The sequence below is a fragment of the Bubalus kerabau genome, chromosome 23 (genome assembly GCF_029407905.1).
Source record: "Bubalus kerabau isolate K-KA32 ecotype Philippines breed swamp buffalo chromosome 23, PCC_UOA_SB_1v2, whole genome shotgun sequence".
NCBI classification, from domain to species: Eukaryota; Metazoa; Chordata; class Mammalia; order Artiodactyla; family Bovidae; genus Bubalus; species Bubalus kerabau.
In genome coordinates, this window is record NC_073646.1 from 8466367 (window position 1) to 8484551 (window position 18185).

The following is an 18185-nucleotide window of genomic DNA, read 5'->3' on the forward strand; positions in this document are numbered from 1 at the left end:
CTCCCCAGTTCAGTGTGATACAAAGGGTGGTCCCAGGCCAGGAGTGTCTGCAGCACCTGGAAACTGCTTAGAAATGAGCCCCACCCAGACCCACCGACTCAGAGACCCCCTGAGTCAGGAAGACCCCCTGAAGGAGGGCATGGCAAGTGGGTCTGGACTCCCGGTGGACTGACATGTGAGCAGCACTGCCCCGGGGGAGTTCAGACACAAAGCCACTCTGGGGACCCCCATCCCCACGGGCCAGAATATCAGGAGGAGAGAGGAATGGAATTTTCTGGAGGAGGGAGGAAGAGTTAAGATTAGTCCCCAGAGATCGCCCTAGCCATTGACCAACTCCTCGGGGACCTCCCAACTCCCTATTCTAGACTGAACCTCCCCACCACACGAGAAAATGCCAAACTACAGTGATTTTCACCCCAAAAGAGCCGAGTCTTCTCTGAAGAGCGTTCAGTGCCAATGGGGCCACGGAGGTGGGCACAAGTCCCCAGGCAGACCCACCGGGGCCACACCAAGGAAACGCCTTCCACCTCCAGTCACAGAACTGCGATGGGGTGTTGTTTTTTCACAGAAGAAGAGTTGTCATATGTCCCCACGACCTGGCCTGTGACGGCAGACCTCCCGTGTTTGCAGAAGCAGCTCACAACCCCCACTGCTCTAGAGGAGACTGTGTGTGTACGCAGTGTGTGCATGTGTGCATGTGTGTTTAGTCACTTCAGTCGTGTCTGACTCTGCAACCCCACGGACTGCAGCCCACCAGGCTCCTCTGGCCATGGGATTCTCCAGGCAAGAACACTGGAGCGGGTTGCCATGCCCTCCTCCAGGGGATCTTCCTGACTCAGGGGTGGAACCCAGGTCTCCCAAATTGCAGGCAGGAGAATCATCGTACCAATGAAGCCTGTTCTGCTGAAGGCTCGGGATGGGACCAGGTGAGCATGAGCCTGGCTGGGGCAGGTGAGGCAGGACACATCCACCGCCTGGCTGTTGAGGAGCCCACGTCTCTGCGGTCTTCCCCCTGGTTCCCCACGGGACCTCCTGCCTGGCCCCAGGTCACGGGGAAGCCTGAAGCCCAGTGTCTGAGGTGCAGCCGCCTCCACACGCAGGATCCAGGTCGCAGCCAGTCAGCCAGAACCACCCGGAGAAGCTACGATGTCGGAGAATATGCCTCTAGCTTGCGGTGTGTTTTTCCAACACTTACCTAACCTCTCAGGTCCTCCATTTCCTTAACAGAGAGACTCATCCAAAGGGCACGTGTGAGGATGCAGTGAAGCCAGAGGAAGTGCACGGAGGCTACAGTGATGCAGGGGGTGCTTTTTGTGGTTTCACGGGTTCTGGCTCCTCCAGGCCACAGACACACAGGTGCCTGGACACAGCATCCCCCACACCAGGTAGCGCTAACACGACCGCCAGGCCCGGAGCTCAGCCCACAGCGGGCTCTCTGGTGGTGGCCTCAGACCAAGGGGAAGCCGCAGCCCACCAGGATGGTGTCCCTGAGCACCGGCCCCTCCAGTCCAAGCCGCTCCCTCCACCCTTGAGCCAGAGCCCGCCCGCGTTCAGATGGCCTGGTCCTGCCGCCGTCTCAGGCTGAGCACACGGGCCGCCGCCAGGAAGGTGGCCCCAGCAAGCAGCTCGGCAACGCAGCTGACCCAGCCCAGGGCCAGGGACCAGCCGAAGCGAATGTCCACCTGGTCCAGCAGCGTCTTCTCCTGCAGGAGACACAGCGCCTCCTGGAAGGCGGCGGCCGAGTAGGCGATGTAGACGCTGATGCCAGCGAGGGTCACCAGGGCTGCAGTGGACAGAGGAAAGCTGGTGGACCCCACACACACCCAGCACCACCCCTCCTTCCCTCTGCTGCCTGTCCTCTGTCCCATCCCCTCCTGCCCCTGGTAGCTCCTCCCCATCCATCTTTCACGCGCTCGCGTGTGTCCCCTCTGTCGAGGGGATTCTCCAGGCAAGAATCCTGGAGTGGGTTGCCATGCCCTCCTCCAGGGGATCTTCCCAACCCAGGGATTGAACCTGCATCTCCCCCAAATTGGCAGGCGGATTCTTTACCACTGAGCCCCCTGGGAAGCCCCCATCCATCTCAGCTCGTGTCAATTCCTGGATGCCCTCCCCCCAACCCCAGAGCTGGCCAAACCACCCCCTCCCACGGTTTCACAGCGTCTCACAGCGCTCCATCACTACCCAGGTCAGAACTGGAATTTTGCAACTGTTTGTGAACCAGCTAATGTCCGTCTGCCCCAGTGTGAGTCCCAAGGGGTCCGCCCTGGATTCCCCAGCACCCAGAACAGCACCCTGCACACGGTTGGTCCCCATCCCTGTGTGATTAGGGCCCAATGTCCAGTCTAGTAGTCGACGGTCCCGGGTGGCTATTTAAACACATTAACCCCAATCTACATCTCAGCTCCACGTTGGCACCTGCCACGTGTCAAGTGCTCATTGCCTGGTCTCGTGGCAAATCAGAGATGAAGACTTCTCCTGGGAAGGCGCTGTTTGGAGAATTCATCACTGGGCAAATTGTTAATGCCGATATTCTTAGTAATATTACAGTGGATGGGATTCTCACCTCCAGGCGCCACTTTGCCGTTCCCTCCATGGATTCCGAGTGTCATCCCTGCTCTTGTTTTGTGTTGTTTCTGTGACTGTGCAGGGTGTTTAGTTGCAGCATGTGGGGTCTAGTTCCCTGAGCAGGGGCAGAAGGCGGGTCCCTGCACAGAGAGCATGAAGTCTTAGCCACTGGACCACCAGGGAAGTCCCTGTTCTTGTTCTTTTTTAAGGACCATTTCAAATGACCCAGGAAAATTCCCCAATGGCCCAGTGGTTAGGACTCCACACCTTCACTGCCAAGGGCTCAGATTCAATCCTTCGTCAGGGAACTAAGACCCCACAAGCCATGCAGCGTGGCCAGTAAATAAGTAAATAAGCAGGAGGCTATAAAACTACCGGAGAAGGCAGTGGCACCCCACTCCAGTACTCTTGCCTGGAGAATCCCATGGATGGAGGAGCCTGGTGGGCTGCAGTCCATGGGGTCACTAAGTGTCGGACACGATTGAGCGACTTCACTTTGACTTTTCACTTTCATACATTGGAGAAGGAAATGGCAACCCACTCCAGTGTTCTTGCCTGGAGAATCCCAGGGACGGGGGAGCCTGGTGGGCTGACGTCTATGGGGTCGCACAGAGTCGGACACGACTGTAGCAACTTAGCAGCAGCAGCAGCAAGTGCTAGATCCCATCTTTGAAACCCAGCCATTGCCTGACTTGCCTGATTTTAATCAATCAAAGCAAAGCAATGTGTCAGGATGGCAGGGGTGCATGAGACACGGCAAGGGTCTCCCGCCAGCCCGTGACCCTGACCCTGAAGCTCTCGGGACTCGGCTTCTTTTATGAAACAATGAAGACGATTCTCAGAACCTGCTCTCATTCCCAGGCTTCTCTCCTGGGACCACAGACCCAGGGACCCTGGACAGGAAACCCGTTCACCCCTTCCAGCTAGGAGATCACAGTGGGGCAAACCGAGCCCCAGAGGCGATGCGGTCTCCCCTACCCTCCTTCCTTCTGGGGGACCTTGCACGGCCCCTCCTGGCACCCGGAGCCCCATGCCAGGCAGGCACCTACCTCCAAAGAGGAAGAGGGTCCCCGTGAGCAGGAGGAGGCAGGAGGCTCGCAGGAGGAAGCTCAGAAAGCCCATCATACCCCCGAAAACCATGAGGATCAGGCTGAGCGGCAGCAGAATCACGAACGTCCCATGCATGGCTTAGGGGAGACAGAAGGAGGCAGTTACTAACATCCTTCAGTCAATCAACAAACACCTACTGAGCACTTCCTGTGACCAGCACCCAAACGCCGGGGGGAGGCGGGGAAATCGCCACTAGTACTGCCGATAATGGTGATGATCTGGGCTTCCTGGTGGCTCAGGGGTAAAGAATCTGCCTGCTAACACAGGAGACACAGGTTTGATCCCTGATCTGGGAAGATCCCACATGCCACAGAGCAACTAAGCCCATGCACTATAACTACTGAGCCTGTGCTCTGGAGCCTAGAAGCTGCAACTACTGAAGCCCGTGCTCTGAAACAAGAGAAGCCCTGGAACCACCACTAGAGAAAAGTCCGAGCAGCAACGAACCCAGCACAGCCTAAATAAATAAACAAAATTATAAAAAATAGCCATGATAATAATATGATTAATGTGCTGTGCTAAGTCACTTCAGTCGTGTCTGACCCTATGAACTGTAGCCCGCCAGGCTCCTCTGTCCACGGGATTCTCCAGGCAAGAATACTGGAGTGGGTTCCCGTGCCCTCCTCCATGGCATCTCCTGACCCAAGGATCGAACCTGCGTCTCTTATGTCTCCTGCAGTGACGGGCGGGTTCTTTACCACTAGAGCCGCCTGGGGAGCCATTAATATGATTAATAGCCACGGTTATCGAAGCTCAGTTATGCCAGGCCTTGTGCTGCGTAAGTACCATCTCGTTTAAATCCCATGCACCCTATAAGTAAGTATTGTCCTTGTTCATTCGCTTATTCACTCAGCACATGTGTATCGAGTACGTGCTGGGTGCCAGGCTCTGTCCCTAGATTGGCAGATGCATAGGCAAATTCACCAAGGCTCCTGCCGTGTGGGGTCAGCAGTGAACAAGTAAGTGATGAAGTTGAGAAATGGTGACAAATGCACGGGGAAGGGCGTGAACAACGCCGAGAAGCGGGCAGGGCAGTGGCTCTACTGAGGAAAGACCTGAAGGAGGTGAGGGAGGCAGCCGTGCGGGAGGGGCAAGAACTGAGGGATGACAGGGGAGGATGGAGCAGGCGGGGAGTCAGAGATGGGAGGGGGTGTGCCCAGTGGGGCTTCCTCCGGGAGAGCCAGCGAGGGTGGCTGGGTGGAGGGAGAGTGAGGATGTGGGGAGGGGAGATCGTTCACAGCAGGTCGCGTGGGGCTCAGGGCTCCGGAGCCATCACGAAGATTTTTCATTTCTCTCCGAATGAGAGGGCTTCCCTGGTGGCTTAGATGGTAAAGAATCTGCCTGCAACGCGGGAGACCTGGGTTCGATCCCTGGGCTGGGAAGATCCGCTGGAGGAGAGCATGGCAACCCACTCTAGTATTCTTGCCTGGAAAATCCCCACGGACAGAGAAGCCTGGCGGGCTGCAGTCCATGGGGCCACAGAGAGCCGGACAGGACTGAGCAACTAAGCGCAGCCCTATTTAAGATGGAGGCCACCAGACTGTCTTCAGGCATGAGAGACACGGACGGACGTTAACTTCACTTTCTACAGGTCGCTCTGGTTGCTATATTGCGAGTGGCCAGCAGAGGGGTGTAGTGGGCTGAAAGAAGGCTCCCAAGTTCATGTCCAGACTTCTTTTCTTGGGCTCCAAAATCACTGCAGACGGTGACGGCAGCCGTGAACTTAAGACACTTTCTCCTTGGAGGAAACGCTATGACCAACCTAGACAGCGTATTAAAAAGCAGAGACATCACTTTGCTGACAAAGGCCCGTCTAGTCAAGGCTATGGTTTTTCCAGTAGTCATGTATGGATTTGAGGGTTGGACCAGCAGGGAACACCGCCAGAGAAGATGCAGGAGTTCACATCTGGAAGGGTCTGCCCCAGCCATGACCCACTCCCTTCCCAGCCACTGGAGGCTGAAGAGTGACAGGTGGTGGGGCGGGGAGGGGGAGGGTTGAGCAGGAGAGAGGAGGGGGAAGCCAGAGAAAGAACCACTCAGAAAAGTGCCACCAGCATCCATCCCCTCCCCCTTCTGTCCCCAAACTCCATGTCTTTTGTGAGTCGCTTCATTCCTCAGAAGCTCCGTTTTCACGTCTCTGACCTGGAGGTCATGAGATCCGGTTCGCTGTGTTACCATAAGGACAATGTATGTGGAGGAAATGGAGAGGCCCATAGAGCCCGGATTAAATCAACCATGACCCCACCAACCATAAAGATGATGAAGGTAAGCATCCGGTCTGCCTTCCCCTGTGATCACACCCCTTGGTCTGCAAGCCCCTAAATGCCAGCAGCCTTGGCAAGTCAAGGAGACGAGGCTCATCTCCTTCCTGGGGCTGTCACAGGACAAAACGTGATTCCAGGGCACGGGGACCTGGCGTCTTTCCTCCTTTGCTCCCTCCCTCTTTTCCTTCCTTTCTTTCTCAAGGCAAGATCTTGGGCAAGGAAGCACAACAGCTGGTGTGAAAACCGGGTTCTGTTAAGATCTGTCGGCTGCACGGCATTGCCTCCAGACGCTGGCTGAGAACTGAAATCATTTCTCATTTAGAAATTAATGAGGTTTCCCGGAGTTGGTTCATCCCCGCAGCCCCACGTGTGAGCTCCCCAGACACACGGCCGGCTGAGTTCCTGTACATGTTCAATTAAATATCTGGACAAGAACAGTGCTCCCCCTGGGAGAGTTCTAACATTTCCTGCTGAAATTTGGTTTAGTACTTTTTTTTTTATGTGCCTTGGTCTTTTGTTAGTTTTTTTTATTTTCATGACTGCTGTCTGGGGACATAAATATTGATTCTGAGTTCTGTTCCACTTGGAAAGGTCCCCAACTCCAGGTACATCTCATTCAGAAACGAATGTCTAAGGGCCCCATAGAGCCTGGGCATCAGCAGGGGACAAGGTCTCTAACCTCACGGAGATCACAGTCCAGGAAGGAGACAGACTCTCAGGAAAATAAAGGGGATGATTACAGACCGAGTGTCACAAAGGACATGAGCGTGATGATGTGGAAAAAAACAAGGTGGCCACTTCTATAGCTGAGATGGCTGTTTTAATTTCCTAAAGCTGACATCATAAATTACTACAAACTAGGTATCAGGTATGGATGTGAGAGTTGGACCATAAAGAAAACTGAGCACTGAAGAACTGATGCTTTCAAACTGGGGTATTGGAGAAACTCTTGAGAGTCCCTTGGACAGCAAGGAAATCCAACCAGTCAATCCTAAGGGAAATCAACCCTGAATATTCATTGGAAGGATTGAAGCTGAAGCTCCAATGCTTTGGCCACCTGATGCGAAGAGCTGATTTGTTGGAACAGACCCTGATGCTGGGAAAGATTGAAGGCAAAAGGAGAAGGGGGCGGCAGGGGGTGAGATGGTTAGATAGCATCACAGACTCACTGGCTATGAGTTTGAGAAAACTCTGGGAGAGAGTGAAGGACAGAGGAGCCTGGCGTGCTGCAGTCCATGGGGTCAAAAAGAGGCAGACTTGACTTAGCAACTGAGCGACAACAGCAGATGTCTTAAAAGCAGGAGGAATTTATTCTCTCACGTCAAGGTGTCAGCAGGAACTTGGTCCCTGCAGAGGCTCCAGGGAAGACTCCTTCCTGCCTCTTCCAACCTCTGGTGGTTGCTGGCAAGGCTTGGCATTCCTTGGCTGGTGGCAGCATCCTTCTGATGTCCACCTCCATCTTCCTATGATTGTCTCTCCTCTGCGATTCTCCTTTTCTTACGAGGACACTTGTCATAGGATGTAAGTTAGTCCACAGTGATCTTGAGAGCTTTAACTAAATTGGCAAAGATATTTTTTTCCAAATCAGATCCCATTCCCAGGTACTAGGATCTGTGAGGACACGGTCACATTTTTCTGGAGGGTGATACCCTTCAATCCACTACAGCGTTGGGACTTCCCCAGCAGTCCAGTGGCTAAGACCCTGCACTTCACGCAGGAGCCTGAGTTTGATCCCTGGCCTAGGAAATAAGATTCCACATGCTGCGTGGCAAAAACAAAAGAATCAATGAACCCAATCCAATTCAGGGTTTACAGTAGGAGCACAACCCAGGAGAGCTAAGATTACCATCTAGAATTAATCATGGGCTTTCCTGGTGACTCAGTGGTAAAGAGTCTACCTGCCAATGAAGGAGACACAGACATGATCCCTGGACCAGGAAGATCCCACGTGCCATGGACCAGCTACAGCCTGGGAGCCTCAACTACTGAAGCCCGAGAACCCTAGAGCCTGTGCTCCACAACAAGAGAAGGCACCGCAATGAGAAGCCCTCGTGCCGAAACTAGAGCAAAGCCCTGAGCAGCACTGGAGACCCAGAAGAGCCATAAATAAATACAATTACTTAAAATAATACTAATAATCGTGTTGGCGATCAGGAAGACGACGAAGGTGCAGTCCCAGTCCTCCAAGGAGCCACATTCTGGTGACAACAGATTCGAAAATTCACAAAAAATATAAAAATCCACTTCCTTACCAGGTATAATAGGATTGAATGTCTCTGAGGATCTCGTGGAGTCTCCAAGTCACACTGACAAGGTTTGAAACTAAAGATAGTGATGTTTTCCCCTTTGGGAAATGGTTCCTGAGACTTTCTTCTTTTGCTAGCACTTCTGATGTTGTTGGAGAATGATACCGCTCTGCTCTTTTAGCTTCTCTGATGGCTCAGTGGTTTAAAAAAAAAAAAAATCTGCCTGCAATGCAGGAGACGCAGGCTAGACCCTTGGGTTGGGAAAATTCCCTGGAGAAGGGCATGGCAACCCACTCCAGTAATCTTGCCTGGAGAATCCCATGGATAGAGCAGCCTGGTGGGCTACAGTCCATAGGTCACAGAGTCGGACATGACTGAGCACACACGCACCTCTCTGCTCTCTGTAACAAAAAGACTATTACTTCGTTAACTACCCTGGGGCTTTCTGACCTCACAAGCATTCCGGAAGCCTGCTGTGCCCATCAAGCTATTCTTTGAACAGTGCGATAATGGATCATTCACGCAATTATTCTTGGCATGAACATCTTGGCTTTTCTCTGGGTTTGCTTTTCCTTTGCAACAAAGCATTTCTGAATCAAAAAAATCTCTGGCACCTGGGTACCTATTTGCTCTTGATGAAAAAATGACCTGTCAACATTATTAGTATTATTAATTCTACATGGTAATCTTAGTTCTCAAGTGTTGAGCTCCTACTGCGGGCAGTGGAGAAGATCGGGGCTCTGAACCCAAGAAACAGGCTAGGAATTTTACTTCCGGTCTCAGCACACTCACATTATACTGAAATTACCCTTGGTGTAGCATCATTCTAAGAGAGTAGAAACTGCCTGTGTTCAAATCCCAGATCAACCAGTTACTGTCCAAACTTTGGTCACGTACCCAACCTCTCCATGCCTTGGTTTCCTTGTTTGAAAAGTGAGGATAAATCACAGTACCTGTCTCATGGGACTGTTGTGGAGATTAAATGGATGGAAACACGTGAAGACCTCAGGACAGGGTCTGGCACACAGCACCTGCTCTGTAAGCACTGACTGTTATTTTTACTGCTCTTCAACCACTCCACAGAAAGAGGCCCCACCTCCCTTTACTGCATGCCCCTGTTTTATTTCCTTTGTTACAGCTACTACTGTTTGAAACCATTTTATGTTTATTTATTCACTGCTCACCTGGTGTTTATTATCTGCCTCCTGCACTAGACACGAAGCTGTATGTGGCAAGCACCCCACCAGTCTCACCATGTTTTATCCCCAGCATTAAGTAAAAAAAAAAAGGAGTTTGCAATGATTAGCCCCATTTTAGGGCAGGAGGAAAAGGGGACGACAGAGGATGAGATGGTTGGATGGCATCATGGACTCAGTGGACATGAGCTTGAGCAAACTCTGGGAGATAGTGAAGGACAGCGAAGGCTGGCGTGCTGCAGTCCAGGGGGTCACAAGAGTCAGACACAACTTTGCAACTGAACAACAACGCCCCATTTTACAGATGAGAAGCCTGAGGCCCAGGGAGGTAACATGACTTAACGCAGGAGAAGGAGACCGCAACTCCCCTTCTGTTTTGGGTAACCTAAGCTGGATGCTTTACCATCTCTGAGCGACTAAAACAACTATGCTGGAAGCTTTGCTTTTATGACCTCATTTCATCTCAGAGCAGCCCACTTATTTTTTAAATTTATTTTTCAGTGAAAGTGAAAAGTGAAGTCGCTCGGTCGTGTCCGACTCTTTGCGAGTCCATGGACTGCAGCCCACCAGGCTCCTCAGTCCATGGAATTCTCCAAGCAAGAGTACTGGAGTGGGTTGCCATGTAACATTAATTACTGCTGTACAGGAAAGTGACTCAGTTATCATATATATATGTTCTTTTTCATATTCTTTTCCATTATAGTTTATCACAGGATATGGAATATAGTTCCCTGTGCTATACAGCAGAACCTTGTTGTTTATAAAACAGCCCATTTATGGAAGCAGATGACTAGCCAGAAGTTACAGAACTGGTCAGGGGGACCTTATCTATGATGAGGTTGACCCCACCCCATCTTGTTGAGAGAGGCACATGACTCAGCCTGACCAATCAGCACACTCCTTGCCCTCGGCCATATTGATTGGCTCAGTCCTAGCCATGTGATCCTACCTGATCCAATGAGAGACCTACCAGGAGTTGCAGAATGATTGGGCAACAGTCTCCTATTTTGGTTGCTGAGACTGGAGAGGATTTAGTTGAAAGCAGAATCCCAAGGCAAAGCCCAGAGAGAAAAAGAAAGAAATTGTGTTTAACTCTTTAGGTCCTGGGGTGCTTGAGCTTTTCAGCTCCATGGACCAGGAATTCCGTGTTTTGTTTCAACTAGTATGATTTGGGAGCTTTCCCGGTGGCTCAGAGATAAAGAATCTGCCTGCAACACAGGAGCTGCAGGAGATGCAAATTCGATCCCTGGGTGGGGAAGATCCCTGGAGGAGGGCATGGCAACCCCCTCCAGTATTCTTGCCTGGAGAATCCCATGGACAGAGGAGCCTGGTGGGGTACAGTCCATAGGATCACAAAGAGTCAGACACAACTGAAGCGACTTAGCATGCACGGACAGTATGATTTGAGTTTCCATCACTTTCAAAAGGCTGATACAGCTAGCCTGAGTGGCTCTAAACTGTGGCTCTTTTATCTAAACTGTGCTGGGACTTCCCTGGCAGTCCAGTGGTTGAGACATTGAGCCTCCAATGCAAAGGGCGAAGGTTCAATCCCTGGTCAGGGAACTGATATCCCACATGCCATGCAGCAGGGCCAAGAAAATATTTTTAAAATATAAAAGTAATAATAATAAACTGTGCTGAATTTGAAGACTGCCTATCTCTGCCAAAAAGAATCCCAGTCCCTAGCCAGGAAACCAAACCCTTGACATCCCCAGAGCTAATCAAGAAGATAAAATATCCAAGCAAGGTGGAGTTTTACTGGGTACAGAAGCAAGCTGCCCACATGGGTTTTCTTGGATGAAAAATCAGTGGTTCTTCCCATCCACCCTCAGGAGGGGCTCTGTCTAGAAGGCTGCCTCACAGAGCATGCAGCTTGTCACTTGGCCTCTGTCCTCTGTGACTCTTCTGCAGGTCCAGAAAGGAACACAGCCTCTTTGTGCAATAAAAGAACTTGGCCAACATCAAAACTCTTTCTGGGGATAAAGAGATTCTGGGAAAAAGCTGTCTCTGGGGGTGATTTTCAGTGAGCACGAGGTCTGAAGGGCCAGCCTCCTCTCTGATGATACAATGGTACTAAGAGCAGCTAACACTCAGGGTACACTTACAGGGCCAGACACTGCGTGAGGCTCTGGAAATACACTCTCTCTTTTCACCCTCGACTGTTCTTATAAGGAGAGATGAGAGTTATTTTCAATTTGCCCATGAGGGAACTGAGACTCAGAGAGGTAGAGGAATTTGCCCAAAACCATCATGTATGGATGTGAGAGTTGGACCATAAAGCAGGCTGAGCACCGAAGAATAGATGCTTTCAAATTGTGGTGCTGGAGAGGACTCCTGAGAGTCCCTTGGACAGCAAGGAGATGAAACCAGGCAATTCTAAAGGAAATCAACCCTGATTATTCATTGGAAGGACTGATGCTGAAGCTGAAGCTCCACTGCTTTGACCACCTGATGTGAAGAGCTGACTCATTGGAAAAGACCCTGATGCTGGGAGAGATCAAGGGCAGGAGGAGAAGGGGTGACAGAGAATGAGATGGTTAGATGGCTTCCCCGAGTCAATGGACATGAGTTTGAGCAAACTCTGGGAGATACCGAAGGACAGGGAAGCCTGGCGTGGTGCAGGCCATGGAGTCACAAAGAGTCAACACGACTGAGTGACTAAACAGCAACAACATGCCTGGTTGGCGGTGAAGCCGGGGCTTAGACCTGGGGCAGAGGGTGAACAGAGGTGCAGACTGTGGACATGGGTTTTGCCTGTTTCTCAAAACCCTGGACCATGCAGGGCTGCTGCATTAACAAGCTTCACGAAGAGGCCAGACCAGTGCTGACTGCTTAGCCATCCAGTGTACCCACTTATGTGATAAGTAGGCTGAAGGCCAGCATGCAGCCCAGCAAAGGGCCACAGATGTGACTGCGTCTAAAAGAGGCTGGAAGGAACGGTACAGAGGACTAGTGTTTACTGATCACTCAGTACGTGTCGAGCATGTTTACATCAAATCATTCTTTGATGCAACAGGGAGATCACACAACAACAGGCACTAAGCCAGGTGCCAGTAAATGTCCATCTTTTCATCCAGTTAGTTCGTGGAATCCTGACCCCACACCCCTTTAGGGTTTTGTTATCTCGTTTGGATAAATATGGAAGCTGAGGCTCAGAGAGGTTAAGACACCAACCCCGGGATCACAGAGGGGTCCTGGTAAAGGTCTAAGCTGGGCTTTGACTTCCAGCCCTCAGTTTACAGGCAAAAATTCTTGATTATTCTCCCCCCCAACCCCCGCCATGGGAAAACCCTCTTGTTTACTTGATTAAACAAATAAACAAAAATAAGCTGGGGCTTCCCTGCTGGTCCAGCGGCTAAGACTCTGCACTCCCAATGCAGGGGGCCGGGGTTTGATCCCTGGTCGGGGAACTAGATCCTGCATGCCACAACTAAAAAGATCCCTCATGCCACAACAAAGACCCAAATCCTGTGTGTCGCGACTAAGACCAGGCACAGCCAAATAAATACATTTTTAAGTTTTAAATAAATAAATAAGCTGCATAGGCACAATTTTCACGTGCAAAGGGACACCCAACTTTGTTTTAAGGCTGTAGTAACTGATACAGCAACTCCTGGTTACATTCTCCAGCCTTCTCTGTGGACCAGTGTGATCCATTCAGAAGCCTGCCTGCTAGCTAACACATAACAGGAGTTTTTGAACGGGAATTCCTAATGATGCTTGAAATGCTCTGAGAACACCCAGAGGTCTTCCTGGTGCAACTTGGAGCTGATGACAGAGTTCGTGAGATCCCTTCCTTTCCTCCATGCCCACCCCCCTCAGTTTCTAAGCACCTAGCGGATATTCCCTTCAGTGGGACTTCAGGCAGTGGTGTGCAGGTGGTGGTTTAGTCGCTAAGTCATGTCTGACTCTTGTGACTGTATGGACCGTAGCCTACCAGGCTCCTCTGTCCATGGAATTCTCCAGGCAAGAATACGGGAGTGGGCTGCCATTTCCTTCTCCAGGGCATCTTCCCAACCCAGGAATCGAACCTGGGTCTCCCGCATTACAGGCACGTTCTTTACCAACTGGGCTACAAGGGCAGCCCGTGGTGTGCTGGAGCTGGATTATATCAGAGTTGTTCTATTGCTAAGTCCTGTCCTACTCTTTGTGACCCCAGGGACTGAAGCACACCAGGCTCCTCTGTCCTCCACCATCTCCCAGAGTTTGCTCCAATTCACGTCCATTAAATCAGTCAACTGTTAAGTTTTCAGGAATACGCGGAACCAGTGGACGTCATGTTGACAGCTTGAAATTGACCGCAGTGGGAATATTTACTCCACAGAGGTTGGCAAATGCCACAAATCAAGATGCTCCCCTCCCCCAGAGAGCCAATTGTTAAGCATTTTCCAGCACACCAGTGGACTTCAGAGAAGCAGTCTGGTACTCATGTACTCATTTATTCATTCAACAAACATGGATTGAGTTCCACCTCTAAAAAATAGTTTAAATTCACTCTCACACCTGCTTAGCCAACCTTGGCTCATGGGCTACTCTGTGCCAATGCTGTGTGTGCTAAATCACTTCAGTCACGTCCGACTCTGTAATCCTATGGACTGTAGCCCGCCCAGCTCCTCTGTCCATGAGATTCTCCAGCCAAGAGTACTGGAGTGGGTTGTCATGCCCTCCTCCAGGGGATCTTCCCCAACCAGGGATCAAACCTGCATCTCCTGCATTGGCAAGCAGGTTCTTTACTGCTAGCGCCACCTGGGAAGCCCAGGCTCTGTGCTAAATACTAAATATTCTGTGCTAAATTCCAGCTGTGGCAAGAGAGACATGGTCCCTGCTGGCATGGAGCTTGTTTAGTGAGGGGGTCAGCTTTTAACTCTAAAAATGTCACACAACCTGTACTGTGAGTAGGAACTGACTAAGTCAAGCTGGCAGGATGGGAGCAGGGAGACTCTGAGTGGAGGCAATGGCGTGTGCAAAGTCCCTGTGGTGGGAGGAAATGTGCCACCTTCCAGGAACTGGTGCCAACACAGCCGGAGAGGAAAGAGAAAAGGGGAGAGTGGAGCTGAAGAGGGGCCCTGGCAGCCCTAGTGGGCCATGCCAAGGACTTGTCTTTATTCTAAGAGTCCCATCCCCAACCCTCAGTAAGTCTATCAAAAGCTGCCCATACTTTTCAAGGTCTATGGAACTCAGCTCTCATTTCCTCATCATTTACTTTGTATGGCACCTCTCTCTCTAGGCGTGTTTCCTCTTTGGAAAAGTAAAGATTAAGATGGAGATGACAAGAACTTTGTAGGAAGGCTGTGAGGATTAAATGAAGGCTGAAATGGAGTTCAGCTCCAGGTCTGGCCGCTGGTGAACTGAACTATGGCTCTGATTTTCCCTCCTCCCTCCAGTGTTTATTCAGCCCCTTTGCTTTCCCGAATTCTGTCCTCAAATCCTGCCGGCTTTTCTGACTTCGGAGCACCGTGCCAGGCACTGGGAAGTCAGCCAGGAACAACAGACACAAGGCCCCTGGGGATGGGGAGCTGTCCTTGGACTCCTGGTTTTCCTCTCTTGGATCGTTCAGCCAATATTTACTGCATCCTTGGTGCTGCCAAGCGCTTGTCCTCAACAGCGAGGATGCAGTGACGGCTGACCATGGGGTGTGCCAGTCAGCTCTCCAGGCTGGTTAAGGTGTCTCCTCAGGCTCCGAGTCCCCCTCCCCCGTGCTGCTTGCCACTCTGAAATGGAACTGCGCACTTCCCCCTCGGTGTCGCCAGCTAGCCTCTGCGCCCCGAGCGCTAGGCCTGGGGCTTGGAGCTCAGCACCCCGCTGCCCCGCGCACCGAAAGCCTGCAGCCAACGTTTGTCGAATGAATCCCCAACCACACAACTTCACCCGTGGAGCCAGAGGGTCCCACCTCCATCTCCTATACCCCTTCCCCCGCTCCTGCCCGTGTCAGAGGCCACCTCGGTGGCCCTCTCCTCTGCAGGGCCCCCGCCCCCTGTTTGGATAAAAGCTCCCAAACTGGCGTCCAGCCCCGGGTTCCGCCCCCCATCTCACCCTCCCCGAACTCACTGAGAAGTTGCCGGCTCGAGTCACTGACGGTCACGTTCTCCTGCCAGAAGGGGTTCATCAGCGGCGCGCACGGGCTCTGGACTGGGGGAGGGGGGGCAGAGGAATCGGTGGGCGTAGGGGCTGGGGGGGATCCCCGGGGGTTCAGACCCAGCCCGCGCCTTCGTCCCCACTTCCCTCCTGGATGTCCCACCCGGGGGGGTGTAGGGTCGCGGAGCAGCGGTGGGCTGAGCGGGGCACCTCTTTATAGGGGTGATGGCAGCCCCAGGACCCTGGGCCACCTCCCGTCCGGCCCCGGACCTCGCGTTTCGCGGGCTCCGGGGCTTGAGAGCGGAGTGCGCGCAAAGCAACAGGTCCGGCCACCGCCCGGGCTCCCCGGGTGCCCCCTTACCCCGGCAGGTCCGCCAGAGCCCGGAGTGCGAGCTCAGAGGCTCGAGCTGGCTGCGGTTGGCGGCCCCCGCCGGGCCCCGCGCCCCCGGGCCGCCCTGCTCCAGGCGCTCGGTGTCGATGATGTACCAGAAGTCGGTGCCGATGGCCGCCGCCAGGAGCACGAAGCTGAGCGCCCCGGTCAGCGCCGCCGCGCCGGCCAGCGCGCCCAGGTGCACCCGCATCGCTGAGCCGCGACCCTGGCCGCCGCCCACAGTTCCCAGTGCCCGCAGCTCGCGCGCCCCTGTTCTGGGAACCAGAACTGGGTCCTCGGGACCTCGATCCCCGCCTCCGCCCCTGGCTCCGCCCCTCAGCCCCTCACCTGCAGGCTGGGACCTGCACCGCCTCCCCGCTCAGACCCCATCACGATCTAAAAACCCCACCTCGATCAACACTGGCAGCCCAGAGCACCCTTTCGCTCCCGCTCCTCAATTGCTCGCAGACCCTCCTCCCACCTATCCACTCCTGCACTCCGCGCTCATCCCAGCTGTTCCCCGCTCTGCCGGGCCTCGCCGTTCCTCCCAGCCCCGCCCCGCGACCCCACCGCCCACCCCCAGCTCAGGGAGTCTGCCCTCCGACGCCCTTCCCGCAGCTTTGAGCTCAATGGACGCGCGCTCCTCCTCTGTGCACAGCGCCCAAGCGCCCGCACAGAGAAATGGGCAGGATGGTACGGAGCGGAGGGCGGTCTTCCCACAAAGGGGGTGAGGGGGTGGGGTAGGGGCGGGGGGATTAGGAAGGACAGCTAGCACCTGTCCTGTTTCCAGGTCATCCTCAATAGCCTCTCCCTCCAGCTTCAACCACCCTTTCTCCAAAATCTCCCCTTTCAGTTGATTTTTCTAGGCTCGCTACAGAGAAGAAAGACAGATCAGTTTTTTTATATAAAAATTCTTTAATGGATAATCAACAAGGTCCAACTGCATAGTAAGGGGAATTATATTCAGTATTATCCTATGATAAACCACAATGAAAAATAATTAAAGAAGAATGTGTGTGTGTGTGTGTGTGCGTATGTAACTGAATCATTTTGCTGTAGAGCAGAAATTAAGAAAACATTGTACATAGAAGCAGCAGGTGAATGGATAAAGAAGTTTGGTATATATATGAATAATGGAATATTACTCAGCCATGAAAAGGAATGCATTTGAGTCAGTTCTAATGAGGTGGATGAACCTAGAGCCTATAATACAGAGTGAAGTAAGTCAGGGAGAAAAACAAATATCATATATTAATGCATATATATGGAATCTAGAAAGATGGTACTGATGAACCTATTTGCAAGGCAGCAGTGTCCATGGGGTGGCAAAGAGTTGGACAGACCGAGTGACTAACAGTGGAGACACAGACATAGAGAACAGACTTGGACACAGTGGGGGAAGGAGAGGGTGGGACGAATTGAGAGAGTAGCATGGAAACATATATTTATACATTTCCAAATGCAAAATTAGAAAGCCAGTGGAAATTTGCTCTGTGATGCAGGGAGCTCAAATCCTGTGCTCTGTGACAACCTCGAGGGGTGGGATGGGGTGGGAGGTGGGAGGGAGGTTCATGAGGGAGGGGACATATGTATCCCTGTGGTTAATCCATGTTGATGTATGGTAGAAACCAATGCAATATTGTAAAGCAACTAGACTCCAATTAGAAATAAATAAAATTTTTAAAAGACCACATTGTAAATCAACTATCCATCAATAAAAGAGAGTCTGGTTTCTAGTCTAGGCTCCTGGTCAGTTTTGAAAAGAGTAAGTGAAATGTTGTAATTTACATTTTTTTTAAATCTCTCTTCCTCCCGATTTTATTGTGGAGCAGAGACTGTCGGGAGATAGCACAGGAAGCAAGGAAGCCAGTTAGGAGCAACTTAACAACAGAAGCACAAGAGATGTTTGGATGGTCAGGCCACGGTGGTGGCGGCCGGGAGTAGGTGGAGAAGTGAATAGATTATCTTTTTAATTGAGAGGGGTTGACTTGATAGGATGTGGTGATAGACTAAGGCTGACAACTACTCTTTCCCTTGTTTAATCCTCTCTTACCAACACCATCCTACTCTTCATCACTAGCGTCCTCATCTCCATCAGCAGCAGCAGCACCCTGAACAGAGCCATCACCAGCAAGAACACATGCTCCCCTTGATTTTACCACCCCGTTCTGCTCTAGAACCCCTTCAACCACCATCTGAGTAAGACTGATATCTCCCATAACCATCCCCTTAGTTATCCCAGGTGGCACAGTGATAAAGAATCTGCCTGCCAATGAAGGAGAGGCATGAGACACGGGTTCGATCCCTGGGTCGGAAGCATCCCCTGAAGAAGGAAGGCAATCCGCTCCAGTATTCTTGC

The 18185-nt window shown here is 52.1% G+C and overlaps 1 protein-coding gene across 6 annotated transcripts; it reads right to left on the reverse strand.

Moving 5' to 3' along the window:
• Window positions 1-777: 777 nt before the first annotated feature.
• On the reverse strand, window positions 778-16336 carry TMEM114 (transmembrane protein 114). 6 transcript variants are annotated; one of them, XM_055561663.1, is made up of 4 exons: window positions 15818-16072; window positions 15430-15510; window positions 3615-3752; window positions 778-1783 (listed from the first exon to the last, which is right to left on the reverse strand). In XM_055561663.1, the coding sequence occupies exons 1-4, from the start codon at window positions 16035-16037 to the stop codon at window positions 1551-1553; spliced, it is 672 nt and encodes a 223-aa protein (XP_055417638.1). In that variant the 5' UTR covers window positions 16038-16072; the 3' UTR covers window positions 778-1550. The 6 variants fall into 6 exon arrangements, 2 of the variants coding, with proteins under 2 accessions (XP_055417638.1, XP_055417639.1); XM_055561664.1 differs by lacking the exon at window positions 3615-3752; XR_008707501.1 differs by lacking the exons at window positions 778-1783; window positions 3615-3752; window positions 15818-16072 and adding exons at window positions 7447-7494; window positions 16236-16336.
• Window positions 16337-18185: the final 1849 nt, after the last annotated feature.

Bases quoted from the DNA above. Each gene is read 5' to 3' on its own strand.
- TMEM114 (XM_055561663.1), bottom strand. From the start codon at position 16,037: ATGCGGGTGCACCTGGGCGCGCTGGCCGGCGCGGCGGCGCTGACCGGG. The intron at 3,753-15,429 runs GTGAGTTCGGGG...GTCTCCCCTAAG, and splicing joins CTCGAGCCGGCAACTTCTCA to CCATGCATGGGACGTTCGTG. The intron at 1,784-3,614 runs GTAGGTGCCTGC...TGTCCACTGCAG, and splicing joins GACCCTCTTCCTCTTTGGAG to CCCTGGTGACCCTCGCTGGC.